We start from the raw sequence: 18,500 nt of genomic DNA, 5'->3' as shown, positions 1-18,500 counted from the left end.
AGACATCCCAATCTGACTTGGCCCTTTTTGCCCCATATCGTTCTAAACCCTTTCTATTCATGTACTCATCCAGAGGCTGTTTTAATTGTACCTGCCTTCTCCATGTCCTTTGATAGCTCAGTTGGCTGTCTCTCCTGTGCTGACATCACTTTATAAGAAGATTATCTGTAATGTTTTGACTTAAATCTTTCCTAAGTTCCTTTGAACTCTTCTGGAAATTAAAATCTGACTACTTTGGTTTTTGTACTTTTTTTTTGTTTATATCCTGTCGATCTCCTTGACCAATTGAGCATTGATTTTATTTGTGTTAAATTAGTATAAAAGCTGAAGTCAGTTTGATAATCTGATCAAATCTAAAACAATCTCTTTTGCTTACAATCTTGAATTATTTATTTTGTTTACTATGGGCCTGCTCTGCAAAGATAGTCAGGAATTTACATAATGTATTTCGCAGAGTTAAAAACTTCAGTTCTTCACCTCATGTGAACCGATATAGTACTTTCAGCTGCAGTTTATTAAATAATGTGAATATCTTCAACAGACTGAACCGCCACTGAATACTCCTGAAAATAGAGAATATACTGCTGAAATCATGTTTGAATCCTTCAATGTGCCTGGCCTTTATATTGCTGTTCAGGTAAGGTGAAATGTTGAAGAAATCTACAGTTTTCCATATTAAATGCAAGGTGCCTTAATTTCAAATTGTGCCCTTAGTTGTAATCTGTCCTACAAGAGGAAGCGTTCTTTCGCTATCCACCCTTCAGGCTCTTCTATGGCTCAGTAGCAACACCTCTTATTCTAAATATCAATGGATGTAGGCCCGGCATGTCCAAGTCTTGCTCATAAGTTGAATCCCTGATCTCAGAAATGAATTTGTATTTGAACTGCTTCTGAAGTATCTAAAATTTTTGATCAAATAAGGAGGTCAGAACAGTATACAGTGCTCCATCTGTGAGCTTAGCATTTCCCTTTAAAGCTGAAGTAAAATGTCCCTAGTCTTATATTTCCATGCACTTTCAGTAATTGATAACATAAGATTTGCACTCCGAATTACTTGCATAACCTGAATACCAAGTTTGATTCTTATAAGATGGAGGAGCAGACGTAGGCCATTGGCCTCATTGAATCTGCTCTACTATCCAGAAATCATGGTTGATCTGAAACTGGAACTCCATGTTTCTGCCTTTTCCTCTTATCACTTGATTGCCTAACTGAGCTATCTCAGCTCTGACCATACCTAATGGCAACCTCACCTCTCCAGCCCGCTTAAGAATTCCAGAGATTTACTACCTTTTGAAACAATTAGTAATTCCTCCTCCATCTCCTGTAACTGGGTGACCCCTTATTCTGAGATTATATCATTTTGGTACTAGTCTCTCTCATGAAACGACAGCCTCTACATCCCTGCCATGCTCACTGAAAAACTTGCATGCTTCAATAAAGTCAGCTCTCATTTTTCTACACTCAAATGAATACAAACATAACCTACTCAACTTCTCAAAAGACAATCCCTCCATATGGGGGATAAATCTAGTGAACCTTTTCTGGAATGCCTGCACTGCTAGTATATCTTTGCTTAAGAAAGGGGATCCAAACTGTTCAGTGTTCCAGTTGTGTTCAGTACAAGGCACAGCCTAGAACCTTGTATAGTTTTATATTGTTATACTCTTTCCTTTGAAATGAAGGCCATCGTTCCATTTGACTTCACGATTACCTGCTGAACCTTTTTGAGATATGAGGATTTTCAAATCTTTCTTCTGTTCTTGCTGTCAAAGTGCATGAACTTCCATTTTCTCTCAATGTATTCCATCTGCCAAGTTTTTGCTCACCTTGTTTAACTTGCCAAAACCCAATGCAGACTTTGTCTTAACCCCCAGCCGCTTTCCAGCCTATTTCTTGTCATTGGAAAACTTGGCTATAATACATTTACTTTCATTGTTCAAGTTGTTAATATATATTGTGAATAATTGTACTCCACTAGTTACAAGTTGTTGTTCTGAAAATAACCATTTTATTACAAGTCTGTCTTGTATTAGTCAGCCAATCTTTAAGAATAGCCTACCCCCTTCACCATGGAATCCTACCTTATTTAGTAACGTGGTACCCTTTTCCTAATCCTTAATGTATTGCATCCACTTCCTCCCCTATATCTATCCTTATTGCTACTTCAAGGAATTCTGATAAATTTGTCAGGTATAATTTTTTCCTTCATAAAATCATGCTGGCTTTACTTATGTGTACCTAAAGATTGTGCATTTAACCATTATGTTAGACTTCAACATTTTCCCTATGACCGATGTTAAGCTAACTACCCTGTAGTTAACTGTTGTCTGTCTCCTTCCTTTCTTTGTGTGTGCGTGTGTTACATTGGCAGTTTTCCAGTGCTCTGATACTTGCAGAATCCAAGGATTCTTAGAAGATTACTACCAACGCATACTGTCTCTACAGCTGTCTCGCATAATATCCTATGATGTATCAAATCAGGTCCAGGGAACCTATTCGGCCTTAACCCCATTGGTTTTTCTTTGTACTTATTCCAGTGATATTTATTATATCTTCCCCTCTCTCTTTCTTTTTGCTCATTGAAATGCTATTACTATTCTTCAATGAAGAACAGTTGTGAAGTATTTATTCAACTTTTTTTGGCTTGGTTTCCCCATTATGTCCCTAGCCTCGTTCTTGAAGGACCTTAGGTACGTACCGCTTGGCTTTCATTTTATTATCCTGAACCATTTTTGCAAAATGTCTTTCTTAATCTACACCAGCTAGCTCTGTCCTGTTCCTTTGTAATTAGTCTTTCTCTTAAAAAAAAAACTGTAGTGCAGTTGTTTCTGACAAAGTTTCTTCCTCAAACTGTTTCATTCTGTTATGTTGTGGTCATTATTCCCAAAGGAATCTTGAACTCTGATCATTAATTAAACCTATCTTTTATATGTCACTGATCCAAAATTACCAACCCACTCACCACTAGTCAAATATATAACTGTTTTAATTAGAATGTATTAACTTCTTTGACCCATACTGTCTGAAGAATTGAAGTAATATGCTTTCCCTACCATGATATTTGAACTCCAGATTAGTTGGGTTCCTCAAGTATTTTAGGGGAATTAAGCTCGTACCTCTACCTGAACAAAAAATAATCCAAATCATATAATGTTGAAGACATTTATTCATGCTAAGTCCTTGTACCTTACTTCTGTGTTTTAAACATTGTTAATGTTAACTACCAATCATTTATTTACTATTGAAGCATAACTCTTTTTGGTTTATTTCCAGGCTGTCCTTGCTTTAGCTGCCTCATGGACATCTCGACAAGTTGGAGAGCGAACATTGACTGGAACTGTTATAGACAGTGGCGATGGTGTCACTCACGTCATTCCAGTGGTATGTATTGGTATGGACAAGGCCAGACCACTCAAAACATTCTTGGGCAGGCAGCCCAATTTATAAGTGTAACTTGAAATTTACCTGGAGTAAGTTAGCCAGATTGACTACTAGATTTTAAAACAAAAATTTATTTACACAATTACACAACGAAACAGAAAGAACAGAATAAAGAGCCCCTACAGAACTTGGTCTATCCAAACTAGACTTGGGTATGCTGTTCCAAATATACGCAACAGTCCCAATAAGCAAAATCACTTTAAAAAAATCAGTATAAATGGAACACGTGCTTACAAATTGAAACTTATGGGCAGAAAGACATTCCACACAGCTCACTGTTGAACTCCTCACCAGTTTTAAGACTGTACTAAATGCTCAGCTACAGAGCTGACCACTCCCCTTTCATTTTATAGGTCACTTCTAAAGCATGGCCACTTTGGCCTAAAATCTCCTCTGTTTACATATTTTTAAGAAAGGCCTCAAAATCCTTTTCATCTCTGGGCCAAACAATACTGATCAGAGCCCGACCTGGTATATTAGCCGTCTGGGGGGAAAAAAATTAAAGACTGAGTATCCTTGAGCCATTTAACAGCTTTTAGAAAAAAAGGGACTAGCTTTGTGACAGTATTACTCAAAATATTCCTTTAACAGTATATAAAGTGAAAGAAGTTGTCAGTACTTCAGTTGTACATTCGAACAATAAAATATTTTTTTTTTGCACAGTACTTCTGAACGAAAATTAGACATCCACCTTTTTTTCCACCCCCCCCGCCCCCAATTTTTGGCAAATAGGGTAAAGGAGAATCCAAAGGGATTGTACAAATACCTTAACAGAAGGGTAACTAGGGAGAAAATAGCCCCCCCCCCCCTTAAAGATCAGCAAGGCCACCTACGTGTGGAAACACAGGAGTTGGAGGAGGCACTAACAAGTATTTTAAATTGGTGTTTACTGTGGAGAAAGATATGAAAATATGGGATGGAGGGAAGTAAATAGTGACATCTTGAAAAACACTATTACAGAGAAGGTGCAGCTGGATGTTTTAAAGTGCATAAAGGTAGATAAATCCCCAGGACCTGATCAGGTGTACTCTAGAACTCTGTCAGAAGCGAAGGAAGAGCTTTATCGACCCCTTGCTTAGATAATTGTATCAATAGCCTCAGGCACGGTGCTGGAAGATGGGAGGTTACCTAACATTGTGCCTCTAGCTAATAAATGTGGTAAGGAAAGCCCAGGGAACTTGAGACCATGAGCCTGACATCAGTGCTGGGCAAGTTGTTGGAGGGAATTGAGGGACAGAATATGCATATATTTGGAAAGGCAAGGACTGATTGGGGACAGTCAACATGGCTTTGTGTGTGGAGAAATAGTATCTCAAACTTGATTTGAATTTTTCTTTTAAGAAGATAGAGGATTGAGGGCAGAGCGGTGCATGTGCTCTATATGGACTTTAATATAGCGTTCTTCCTAGCTTGGCTAACAAGATTAAATCGCATGGAATAGTGGGAGAGCTAGCTGGGTATAACTGGCTTGAAGGTAGAAGGGAGAGCGGTGCTGATGTGTCACAAGTTTTGGTGCTGGGTGCACTGCTTTTTGTCATTTAGGTAAATGTAGGATGTGAACATCGGTATGATTAGTAAATTTGCAGATGACACCAAAATTGGAGGTGTAGTAGACAGCGAAAGTTACCTCAGTACAGCAGGACCTTACCACAAGACATAGGAGTGGAAGTAAGGCCATTCGGCCCATCGAGTCCACTCCGCCATTCAATCATGGCCGATGGGCATTTCAACTCCACTTTACCCGCATTCTCCCCGTAGCCCTTAATTCCTTGTGACATCAAGAATTTATCAATCTCTGTCCCGGCATCCACTGCACTCTGCAGCAATGAATTCCACAGGCCCACCACTCTGGCTGAAGAAATGTCTCCGCATTTCTGTTCTGAATTTACCCCCTCTAATTCTAAGGCTGTGTCCACGGGTCCTAGTCTCCTCACCTAACGGAAACAATTTCCTAGCGTCCACCCTTTCCAAGCCACGTATTATCTTGTAAGTTTCTATTAGATCTCCCCTTAATCTTCTAAACTCCAATGAATACAATCCCAGGATCCTCAGCCGTTCCTCATATGTTAGACCTACCATTCCAGGGATCATCCGTATGAATCTCCGCTGGACACGCTCCAGTGCCAGTATGTCCTTCCTGAGGTGTGGGGACCAAAACTGGACACGGTACTCCAAATGGGGCCTAACCAGAGCTTTATAAAGTCTCAGTAGCACAATGGTGCTTTTATATTCCAACCTTCTTGAGATAAATGACAACATTGCATTCGCTTCTTAATCATGGACTCAACCTGCATGTTTACCTTTAGAGAATCCTCGACTAGCACTCCCAGATCCCTCTGTACTTTGGCTTTACGAATTTTCTCACCATTTAGAAAGTAGTCCATGCTTGTATTCTTTTTTCCCCAAGTGCAAGACCTCGCATTTGCTCACATTGAATTCCATCAACCATTCCCTGGACCACTCTCCCAAACTGTCTAGATCCTTCTGCAGCCTCCCCACTTCCTCAGTACTACCTGCCTGTCCAACTAACTTTGTATCGTCAGCAAACTTCGCTAGAATGCCCCCAGTCCCTTCATCCAGATTATTAATATATAACATGAACGGCTGCGGCCCCAACACTGAACCTTGCAGGACACCACTTGACCTTGAGCAGATGGAGTTTAAATTAGATAAATGTGTGGTGCTGCATTTTGGAAAGGCCAGTCATGGCAGGACTTGTACATTTAATGGTAAGATCCTGAGAGGATGCTGAACAGACACTTTGGAGTGCGAGTTCATAGTTCCTTGAAAGTGGAGTCACAGGTATGTAGGATAGGGAAGAAGGCATTTGATCTGCTTGCTTTTATTGGTCAGTGCATTGAGCAGAAGAGTTGGGAGGTCACATGCCTGTACAGGACATAAGTTAGGCCATTTTTTTGGAGTATTGCATGTAACTCTGGTCTCCTTTCGAACAGAAAGATGCTGTGAAATTTATTTTTCTGAACCCATTCAAGGATGTTACCGGGGTTGGAGGATTTGAGCTTGAGGGAGAGATTGAATAGACTGGGGCTGTTTTCCCTGTAGTGTTCATAGAATCATAGTTAAAAATCACAGCGTCAGGTTATAGTCAAGGTTCTTTTAAGAACTGAAACCAGCATGGTCATTCTAAAAGATGAGAGACTTAACAAACACTCCAGGTCTTTTTCAATATATAATTTCAGTTGTATCACACTGTAAACATTTGCTCTCAATTCTGTTTTATGATCTTGTACTCCACAACCATCTGATGAAGGAGCAGCGCCCCAAAAGCTAATGCTTCCAAATAAACCTGTTAGACGATAACCTGGTATTGTGATTTTTAACTTTGTACACCTCAATCCAACGCCATCACCTCCAAATCAAAGAATCCCTCTAGTGTGGAAACAGGTCATTCAGCCCAACATGTCTACACTGACTCTCTGAAGAATAACCCATCCAGACCCATTCCCCTACCCTATTTCTCTATATTTCCCCTGACAAATGCACCTAATCTATACATCCCAGAACACTGCGGGCAGTTTTGCATGGACGATTCAACTCACTTGCCCATCTTTGGAATGTGGGAGGAAACTGGAGTACCCGGAGGAAACCCTGGCAGAAATGGGGAGAATGTGCAAACCCACAGAGTCACCAGAGGCTGGAATCGAATGTCCCTGGTGCTGTGAGGCAGACGTGCTAACCACTGAGCCACTGTGTGCCCTAATTGGAGGCTGAGGGGTGACCTTCTGGAGGTTTATAAAATCATGAGGCGTGTGGATAGGGTAAAAAGGCAAAGTCTTATCTTTGGGATGTGGAAGCCCAAAACTAGAGGGCCTGGGTTTAAGATGAGAGGGGAAAGATTTTAAAAGGGATCTAAAGGGAAACCTTTTCTTGTAGAGGGTGGTGCATGTATGGATGGTGGTGCATATAGGATACTTTAAGTCATATCTGTCTTAACTAATTCATACTATGAACAGGGCATTGTTTGCTAGTCTCTTTCAATCAGTTCAGGAATGTAGTTTTCAGCAGAGTTAGGTGCCATTATAAACAAAATTGTTAATTTGCTCCTAGAAGCCATTTTGTATTAGTAAAAGCATGCATTAAATGGTTGCACCTGACAACAGTCTAAATCTAGATTTTAGATCCTCACTGCCACCCATTTGAAAATTAAAAGTTTGGGCAGCTAAAATGGAGGTCAGCTTTATGGAGCAAGGTAATTTTCATACAGGTTGTTCTGCTTTAACGTGGTTCGTTAACAAATTGGGGACACTTTCTAAAGTGCAAACTTTTAAAATGTGTGTTGGCTGTAACATGATTACATCACCAATACTTCTAAAGGCTGTAACTGGAGCACAATGTTTCTATAATGTGGTTTTGTGCAAGAATGCAAACATTTTATTACAAAAGAGCTACCTGTATTCTGGTCAATAGAACTGGGATCTAAAAGTGGCAGCTTTATCTGCAGAAGATATTCAAAATAACTAATCACGACTTTTTGAAACACCATTTTTCTTTCTTTTATTCACGGGGCGAGGGTGCCATGATGTAGGTCAGCATTTATTGCCCATCCCAGAGGGCAATTAAAAGCTGGGCACATTGTTGTGGAAGTAGTTCTGAGTTTAGAATCCTACACAGTTCGGAGTGATAGTGTTAAAATGTCTCTTGGCTCTTAATATCCATTAATTAAAATACTGTGCTGTAGATGTACTGGCTGGTGAGTTGATCCACGAACTCAGGCCAACAGATTTTCACCAGTTAAATCTGTAAACTGGAGTGTTGAGTTGCGAATGGTTAAAGTCGTGACAATCCTACAACATGGAAACAGATTCTTCGGTGCAACCAGTTCACACTCATTCCCAAACGAAACAAGTCCCACATACCTGTGCTTGGCCCATCTTTCTATTCATGAACTTATCAAATGTTTTTGCACAGTTATTGAACCATTTTCATATTCTCTTGTACTTAATAAAGAGACAAGCGGCTTAAAGTTTAAATTAGTTGAAGCTGAGAGAGATAGTAGGATGTTGATCTGCATGCAGAAATGAGTGGCACCCTCTAATTTGAATGTAGAGTTCTGTGGGGGATGCTACCCCTTACTTAAATAATATAAAGATTCTCCTCTTTCAAGTGTTGGTCTGGGTACCTTTTCTTACCATCTCAAGTATTGTGGGCAGTATACAAACTTGTAACTTCCTGCTTGCTATGTTAGATGATAAGAGAGCACTCCTCCTCAATGATGGCAGGCATGGTTGTTTTCCCTTGATCATTATTCCTTTTATTCAAATCTAACTTTGTTTAAAAATATACTTTGGCTTCATAAATTCCACACAATTTAATGTTTTCCACTTGACTGAGGAATTTGTTCCGCAATGTAAATGCAATTAAGAAAAAAGCAAATGTCCTTTGCTTTTTTCTTCTTCTGTACTTAGGATAATGCATAAATGGCATTGACAGATAAAATCTTGGTATTCCAAGAACTACTGTAGGCTGCTTTTACAGTGGATTTGATGTAATTTCCTGTGGCTTGAAGAGCAATTGATTTTTTTAAAAAAAACCTGTAGTAAACCCACTTGTAATATTTGACCTGGTCTTGGATCAACTTGATCTATTAAAGTGTCTTTGTTTTAACAACTTTAACTGGAAGCAAAGGAATTTACAAAAATTGCAGTTTACTTTCTCTATCTTCAGATACTTCAAGATTTTTTTTCTGTAACCAATCACTAATGTAAGAAAATTCATTTAATAGGAACAAGATTTATAACACTTCGTTATCTTGTAGAAACAGCTGATAAAACTGTCATTTTTTTCTTGTTGATTGGGTTTATATTTCCCAATATATTGTACATGTACAATCCATAAATACTGAGCACAGATCTTTTAATTCTATTCACAAGGGATGTTTTCTTTGTCTTTAGTCTCATGCTTGGAAGGGAAATGTAAATTGAACAGGTTCTGTAGCTTTTAGAGTATCTGTAATGCTTAGCAACAGAGCAGCTAAGATACCTAAAGGCTGGGGAGAATTCATTTTAATGTTGATTTCCTGTGGAGCTCATGGTCATAGAGTCATAGAGATGTACAGCATGGAAACAGACCCTTTGGTCCAACCCGTCCATGCCGACCAGATATCCCAACCCAACCTCGTCCCACCTGCCAGCACCCGGCCCATATCCCTCCAAACCCTTCCTATTCATATACCCATCCAAAGCCTTTTAAATGTTGCAATTGTACCAGCCTCCACAACTTCCTCTGGCAGCTCATTCCATACATGTACCACCCTCTGCGTGAAAAAGTTGCCCCTTAGGTCTTTTTTATATCTTTCCCCTCTCACCTCTAGTTCTGGACTCCCCAACCCCAGGGAAAAGACTGTCTAATTATCCTATCCATGCCCCTCATAATTTTGTAAACCTCTATAAGGTCACCTCTCAGCCTCTTACACACCAGGGAAATCAGCCCCTTCCTGTAGCTCAAATCCTCCAACCCTGGCAACATCCTTGTCAATCTTTTCTGAACCCTTTCAAGTTTTACAACATCTTTCCGATAGGAAGGAGACCAGAATTGCACACAATATTCCAACAGTGGCTTAACCATTGTCCTGTACAGCCCCAACATGACCTCCCAACTCCTGTACTCAATACTCTGACCAATAAAGGAAAGCACATCAAACGCCACCTTCACAATCCTATCTACCTGAGACCCCACTTTCAAGGAGCTATGAACCTGCACTCCAAGGTCTTTTTGTTCAGCAACACTCCCTAGGACCTTACCATGAAGTGTATAAGTCCTGCTAAGATTTGCTTTCTCAAAATGCAGCACCTCTCATTTATCTGAATTAAACTTCATCTGCCACTTCTCAACCCATTGGCCCATCTGGTCCAGATCCTGTTGTAATCTGAGGTAACCTTCTTCGCTGTCCACGACACCTCCAATTTTAGTGTCATCTGCAAACTTAATAACTGTACCTCTTATGCTCACATCCAAATCATTTATGTAAATGACAAAAAGTAGAGGGCCCAGCACTGATCCTTGTGGCAGTCCACTGGTCACAGGCCTCCAATCTGAAAAACAACCCTCCACCACCACCCTCTGTCTTCTACCTTTGAGCCAGTTCTGTATCCAAATGGCTAGTTCTCCCTGTATTCCATGAGATCTAACCTTGCTAATCAGTCTCCCATGGAGCCTTGTCGAACGCCTTACTGAAGTCCACATAGATCGCATCTACTGCTCTGTCCTCATCAATCTTCTTTGTTACTTCAAAAAGCTCAATCAAGTTTGTGAGACATGATTTCCCACACACAAAGCCATGTTGACTATCCTGAATCAGTCCTTGCCTTTCCAAATACATGTACATCCTGTCCCTCTGGATTCCATCCAACAATTTGCCCACCGCTGAGGTCAGGCTCACCGGTCTGTAGTTTCCTGGCTTGTCTTTATTGCCCTTCTTAAACAGTGGCACCACGTTTGCCAACCTCCAGTTTTCCAGCACCTCACCTGTGACTATCGATGATACAAATATCTCAGCAATCACTTCTCTAGCTTCCCACAGAGTTCTCGGGTACACCTGATCAGTTCCTGGGGATTTATCCACTTAACTGTTTCAAGACATCCAGCACTTCCTCTGTAATCTGGACATTTTGCAAGATGTCACCATCTATTTCCCTACAGTCTATATCTTCCATATCCTTTTCCACAGTAAATACTGATGCAAAATACTCATTTAGTATCTCCCTCATTTTCTGTGGCTCCACACAAAAGGCCGCCTTGCTGATCTTTGAGGGGCCCTATTCTCTCCCTAGTTACCCTTTTGTCCTTAATATATTTGTAAAAACCTTTGGATTCTCCTTAATTCTATTTGCCAAAGCTATCTCATGTCCCCTTTTTGCCCTCCTGATTTCCCTCAAGTATACTCCTAGTTCCTTTAAACTCCTCTTAGGATTCACTCGATCTATCATGTCAATACCTGACGCATGCTTCCTCCTTTTTCTTAACCAAACCCTCAATTTCTTTCGTCATCCAGCGTTCCCTATACCTACCAGCCTTCCCTTTCACCCTGACAGGAATATACTTTCTCTGATTCTTGTTACCACATTTCTGAAGGCTTCCCATTTTCCAACCATCCCTTTACCTGCGAACATCTGCCTCCAATCAAGCTTTGAAAGTTCTTACCTAATACCGTCAAAATTGACCTTTCTCTAATTTAAGACTTCAACTTTTAGATCTGGTCTACCCTTTTCCATCACTATTTTAAAACTAATAGAATTATGGTCGCTGGCCCCAAAGTGTTCCCCCAGACACCTGCCCTGCTTTATTTCCCAAAAGTAGGTCAAGCTTTGCACCTTCTCTCGGTACATCCACATACAGAATTAGAAAATTGTCTTGTACACAATTAAGTTCCTCTCCATCTAAACCTTTAACTCTATGGTAGTCCCAGTTGATGTTTGGAAAGTTAAAATCCCCTACCATAACTACCCCATTATTCTTACAGATAGCTGAGATCTCCTTTATAAGTTTGTTTCTCAATTTCCCTCTGACTATTAGGGGGTCTATAATACAATCCCAATAAGGTGATCATCCCTTTTTTATTTCTCAGTTCCACCCAAATAACTTCCCTGGATGTATTTCTGGGAATATCCTCCCTCAGCACAGCTGTAATGCTATCCCTTATCAAAAATGCCACTCCCCCTCCTCTCTTGTCTCCCTTTCTATCCTTTCTGTAGCATTTGTATCCTGGAGCATTAAGCTGCCAGTCCTGTCCATCCTTGAAACCATGTTTCTGTAATTGCTATGATATCCCAGTCCCATGTTCCTAACCATGCTCTGAGTTAATTTGCCTTCCCTGTTAGGCCCCTTGCATTGAAATAAATGCAGTCTAATTTATTAGTCGTACCTTGTCCCTGACTGTTTGACTCACTTCTGTTCTCAGCTGTACCCGTCTCAGATCGATCTCTTTCCTCACTATCTCTCAAGTTCCAAAACAATGCAACAGCATATAAAACAGTAATTGCTGCTCCTGGAATTCGAGGAAATCACCTCCAACACCCTAAAATATGCGAGGTCATAATGAAAATTGTTTTACTCTTTGTATTTATTACCTGCTGTTTTTTTTTGCTCAAAGTTATTTTTGGTGTTTTAAGGTTTTAATATATTTGCTTTGATTCGTTGATCATTTATAAAAGAAGGGAGAACAGTGTTTTTTTGACACCTGGGGAGCTAGTGCCACTGCCTTTGGAAGGGAGTGAGTAGGAAAAGCCATTAAGATTCAAGCTGTGGAAAGAATGATAGAATTTGATGTGGAGGTGCCGGTGTTGAACTATGGTGGACAAAGTCAAAAATCACAAGACACTGGGTTACAGTCCAGGTTTATTTGAAACCAGATTTTGGAACCCCCCTCCTCATTGGTAACTAGTGAGAGAATACTTCAGACACAGACCTTTTGGGTAAAAGATCAAAGGGTCAAAAGATTTGGCTTGGCAGATATATTCTATTTTGTTGAAAAAGCGCACAATCTGTAGACCAGGAGCAAGTGAGGACTGCAGATGCTTGAGATCAGAATTCAGTGTGTAGTGCTGGAAAAGCCTAGCAGGTCAGGCAGCATCCGAAGAGGAGGAAAATAGACTTAAGGCTTAAGCCTTCATATCTGATGAAGGGCTTATCCCCAAAACGTTGATTCTCCAGCTCCTTGGATGCTGCCTGACCTGGGCTTTTCCAGCACTACACCCGCAATCTGTCGACAGTCAATGTTAAGATAGACTCTAAATAAGGCCTCAAACCAAAAATGCACTGTCTGACATGAGATGTTACCTCTTTTAAACTGATAAAACATTAGGTTATCACTTAGTGGTGACTTGAAAGAAATTCTGGCATTTATATGAATCAATTGGAACCTGCTTCTCCATCCTTACTGATTTAAAGACTTCATAGCCATCTAGGTTTGTTCAATACGTTCTCATCAGTTGTATGCCCATTTGATCTTTTACTTATAAATTCTGTGTCCAATGTATTCTCTCATTAGTTACCTGAAAAAGGAGCAGGGCTCCAAAAGCTTGTGGTTTCAAAAAAAACCTAATAGAATCTGAAACAGTGCGAGCTATTACAGATAAAGAAGTGCAACCCAAGCTTGTCTTGAGTATGTGGAGATAGCTGACATTGAGGCAATAACCAATACAAAGGCAGCAAGTCTAATGCTTGGCAGGAAATGACCGTGAAGTGGAAGCAGCAGGGCAGGGCAGAGCACAGAAGATGGGATGTGCAAGAGCAACCAAGCTGGAAACAAACTGAAGAGGAAGTAGGAAATAAAAGCAGTAAGATGAACAGACTAAGTGGAAGTGCAACACTCCTGGTTAGGGACCTAGCCATTAAGTATTTATTTGTTCTATTGGATGTATTCTGACCAAAAATGAAGTAGATATCCTTCATGGTTTGTTCCTGCCAAATAAAGCCATAGTTGTGATATTGCTTTCTGACCACATTGTTGCAGCAGCCATTGGTTGCTTATTTGCAATCTTGTTTTCCGTTCAGTCTCTTGCCAGAAAAGGTAAGAATTTGGGCTATTGCCCCTCTAATGCATGCTCCATGAAAAATCAGTGTTGATCTCAGGTTTCTTGATTGTAGTTTCATTTAACAATAAAAATGTTACATTAAACTGTTTTTAAACCACGTTCTTATCCTCTTTGCTTTCAAAAGCAAGAGAAATACATTTTTCTTCTTGGTTGATGGAAGATTGGTCAGTGAAACAAGAGGGTTAAGACCATTTGGTAAAAGATGACTGAGCAGAAGTCTTTCTGCCACCTGGGTTTAACCTTGGTCAAGGCTAATTGTGATCATTCCAGGCCAATACAATTGCTATTAGACTGGGAGCTATATTTGCCCCAATAAGGAGTCAGATATTTACGTGGACAAATGTTCATAAACCTGAGGACTTCAATTGTTGCTGCAAAGGGAGAGAGCTAAGGAAGACCACAGTGTATGTTAAGAATGTAATATTAAGAACATGCTAACGAAGCGACTGACACGTTTTTGATGTCAAAGGGGTCATTCGTCCATTTTTCACTAGTGTAACTGGTGTTTACACATTTTGCTACTTCAGTTTTTCTTAACATTGAGGTGAGGACTAAGAAAATTATCTACTTTTTTCCTTTTCTGTTCTTATCCCCTTTGTTTCTTTCAGTTGTTGCCAGGACACAGCTGTCTAGTCTTTGTTTCTATCTTGTCTAGTTGGCTATCTTTCTCTGACAGTATTCAGCATACACTTTGAATCCTAAATTTCTATTCTTGATCTAATCCACCTTAATGTTCATCCAGCTGACGGTGTGCATCCTCCACATTCATACCAGAGTCACCTTATGCCACTATCCAGTATTGGTGTGTTCCTACAATTATTATTTGCCAACAGTAACATTGGCATTGTCAGAACTTCCTTGCTATTGTATATTTGGCTCTGCAATTGATTGACTAAAATATAGCATTTCTAATGTACGAAAGTAGCACAACTGAACGATTATTTCCAGCTAGTTTCTTGGTGACCTCGATTTGTCTGCTGCTGTCTAAGGGGAGAGTTATATATTTATGCAGTTACCAATCTAATGACAGATTTCACTGAGCAGCAACAATTAACCTTGTTTGACACCCAGGTAAGTCTATTTAAGGCACTTGTCTTATGGGAGTAGTTAATGGTTTAAAGATCTGATTTCTCCTCTGTTTCAAATTGCACATTCTGACCTTCGAGGCTTCAAACAAAGCTGTACTTGAGCTGCAGTTATCTTTTCTGAGCAATCCATTTGAGCTTATTAGAATCTATCTTGAAATGACACAAAACATACATTTTACATAGTGCCTTTAATTTAGTGTTCATTCCAGTGCACTTCGCGGGAGCATTATTTTGCATATTTTTGACACTGTGCCACATTAGGAGCTGCAGAAAAATGAATATTCAAAGTTTTCAGGCACATCTGAGGTGAAAAAATGAAGCTTATGTCTTAGGCAGATGAAGCCATTGTTGCAAATGAAGTGATTAAAACCAAAGTTGAGCAGGAGATCAGAATTTGAATACAGATTTGTAAGTGTGTGTGTCTTTCTTTCTTTCTTTCTTTCTTTCTGTTGGTATACTGTAACTTTTATTAAGCTCAGAAATTTAAGTGATCAAATAAAAATACATGTGATTTTTATGAAGATTTGTAGCACAAGTTGTGGTTCGGGTTGTAAGTTTGTTCGCTGAGCTGGAAGATGGTGCAGTGAAGGTTCACTTAATTCCTGAGGTAAACAGTCAATTTATTCAGTAAAGGAAAATAGAGATACACTGGGGTTTAGAAGAATGAGGGATCATCTCATTAAAAATACAGAATTCTGAAAATACTTAACAGGATAGGCATTGAGAGCTGCCTTGCAGGTTTGGGACTCTTGTGCACAGGCCAGTCTGAGGATCATGTTTGATCATTTCAGACTCCGATGAGAAATTTCTTCAGGGTTGTAAATCTCTTTCCTCAAGAATTGTGGATGCTCCATTGAATATATTTGAGATGGACACGTTTTTATTCTTCAGGCATCAAGGGGCATGAGGAGAGACAGGAAAGTGAATTTAAGGTTGATCAATCATGATCTTTCTAAATCGTAAAAAGCATGAGGGTTACTGAGCTCTCTTCCTCTTGAATTCTGATTCCTATGCAAAGATTTGAAAATGAGAATTTCAAAATAGATAGGTCAATAATTCTGGATGTATTAGACTAGTGTGACTTAGAATATGAAGAGCAAATGAGTCTCCTTTTTATTAATGGAATAAATTTTAGCTTGTAAACAGCCTCTGTCACTTTGGCGCTGCTAAATAACCATTGCAGCGCCTTGTTAAATTCCAAAGACGTCACATTCATAGGTTTCCTGTCATTCATGTTACCTGTTACTTCCTGGTAACCATGTTGTCTTTGCCTGATTATGATTTTTTCAATATTCTACTGTACAATATCTTTAATGAGTGCTAAAATTTTCCCTATACTGAATGTTAAGATAACTGGTTGTTGATTACTGCTTTCTGTCTCCCTACTTCCTTGGGCAGAGTCGGTGAAAGCCACATTGGGTTGTACAGCCACCTATGAACTCAGCCGGAGTAGAAGAGTCATCTAATAATCACGGCAGCCATTTTTAAAAATCTATAGGACAAAGGGTATTAAATCCAGGGAGACTTGTGAACCTTGAGTTGTAATAATTTCCAAGTGTTTTTTTTTTCCTATGGTGATTGAGATTGTTTGAAGTTGGGCCTTCCTTTTACCTCAGTAATAATAACATGTTTTTATGTCCTCCACAGAGAAGGCCTATTCAACTTCTGCTGTTTCCTTATTTTCTGTTAGTGATTTTCCCAAACACACACATTCTAGATGACCAACACGAGCTTTAGTTACTCTTTTTGAAATACTTGTAGAAATGTTTACTTTCTGTTCATCAGCTTTCTCATATGTTTTAGACAATAGGGGCAGGAGTAGACCATTCTGCCCTTTGAGCCTGCACCACCATTCAATATGATCATGGCTGACCATCCTTAATCACTATCGTGTTCCTGCCTTATCTCCATAACCCTTGATTCCACTATCCTTGAGAGCTCTATCCAACTCTTTCTCTTTTTTATTTAGTCATTCATTTGTGTTTAATTCAGTTTCTCTGACGTACCATTGATTTTCACATTTTGTTTTTTCTGTTTTGTTTTCTTTAATGTCTTTAGTTAGCAATAGATCTCTCCGTCTGAGTCTGGCTTTCTGAAATGTAGGAGAAAGTGACCACTCCCTCCGTGACTCCCTCGTCAGATCCACACCCCCCCCCCCCCCCCCCCCCCCCCCCCCCCACCACCAACCCAACCTCCACTCCCGGCACCTTCCCCTGCAACCGCAGGAGTTGCAAGACTTGCGCCCACACCTCCCCCCTCACTTCCCTCCAAGGCCCCAAAGGAAACTTCCATATCCACCACAAATTCACCTGCACCTCCACACACACCATCTATTGCATCCTCTGCACCCGATGTGGCCTCCTCTATATTGGGGAGACAGGGCGCCTACTTGCGGAGCGTTTCAGAGAACACCTCTGGGACACCTGGACCAACCAACCCAACCACCCTGTGGCTCAACACTTCAACTCCCCCTCCTACTCCACCAAGGATATGCAGGTCTTTGGACTCCTCCATCGCCAGACCACAACAACACGACGGTTGGAGGAAGAGCGCCTCATCTTCCGCCTCGGAACCCTCCAACCACAAGGGATGAACTCGGATTTCACCAGTTTCCTCATTTCCCCTCCCCCCGCCTTGTCTCAGTCAAATCCATCGAACTCAGCACTGCCTTCCTGACCTCTCCGCCCCCACCCCAGTCTGACCTATCGCCCTCACCTTGACCTCTTTCCACCTATCGCATTTCCAACGCCCCTCCCCCAAGTCCCTCCTCCCTACCTTTTATCTTAGCCTGCTGGACACACTTTCCTCATTCCTGAAGAAGGGCTTATGCCCGAAACGTCGATTCTCCTGTTCCCTGGATGCTGCCTGACCTGCTGCGCTGTTCCAGCAACACATATTTTCATTTCTGAAATGTAGCTTTGCTGAGTGTTATGCAATAACTTCAATGTCTCACTGCTTCTGTAATATCTTTTCTTTTAATTTCCCTGTTTACTTTAGCTAATTATGTCTTCATATCCTTGTAACTGGTGTTATTTAAGTGTAAAATACTCCTCTTTGACCCATGTTTTTCACCTTCTAAATGCGAAATTCTACCTAGGAAATTCAATATGAAACTCTACTGACAGCTGACTAAAGCTTCTCTACTTTGAGATTATTAATTTGTATGTTTTCACATTAACAGAATCAGAATAAACTACACCTTCGTTTTTTATTCATCTACAAAATGTAGACCTGTATTTATTGCCCATCCATAGTTGTCCAGAAGACAGTTAAGAGTCAACCCTATATCTGGAGTTGCATATTATCTGGTCCTGGTAAGGACAGCAAATCTCCTTTCTTGAAGAACAATATTTAACTCGACAGGTTTTTCAAACAATCAATAGGTTGCCAACACACGAACGTTTTAGTGAGTTTT

At 40.3% G+C, this 18,500-nt stretch overlaps 1 protein-coding gene across 3 annotated transcripts in view; it reads left to right on the top strand.

Moving 5' to 3' along the window:
• The window catches only part of actr3 (actin related protein 3), a 69,214-nt gene that overhangs the window by 36,792 nt on the left and 13,922 nt on the right, over positions 1–18,500 (top strand). For all 3 annotated transcript variants that reach the window (XM_043694021.2, XM_043694020.2, XM_043694022.2), the window contains 2 exons: positions 542–637; positions 3,277–3,384. In XM_043694021.2, coding sequence (XP_043549956.1) covers positions 542–637; positions 3,277–3,384 — 204 coding nt within the window. The remainder of the gene's footprint in view (positions 1–541; positions 638–3,276; positions 3,385–18,500) is intronic.

The sequence above is a fragment of the Chiloscyllium plagiosum genome, unplaced genomic scaffold, assembly GCF_037043375.1.
Source record: "Chiloscyllium plagiosum isolate Xiang-an unplaced genomic scaffold, Cpla_swu_hap1 HiC_scaffold_7, whole genome shotgun sequence".
Classification (NCBI taxonomy): domain Eukaryota; kingdom Metazoa; phylum Chordata; class Chondrichthyes; order Orectolobiformes; family Hemiscylliidae; genus Chiloscyllium; species Chiloscyllium plagiosum.
Note: the sequence above shows the minus strand (reverse complement) of the source record. Positions and strands in the feature narration are given on the sequence as shown.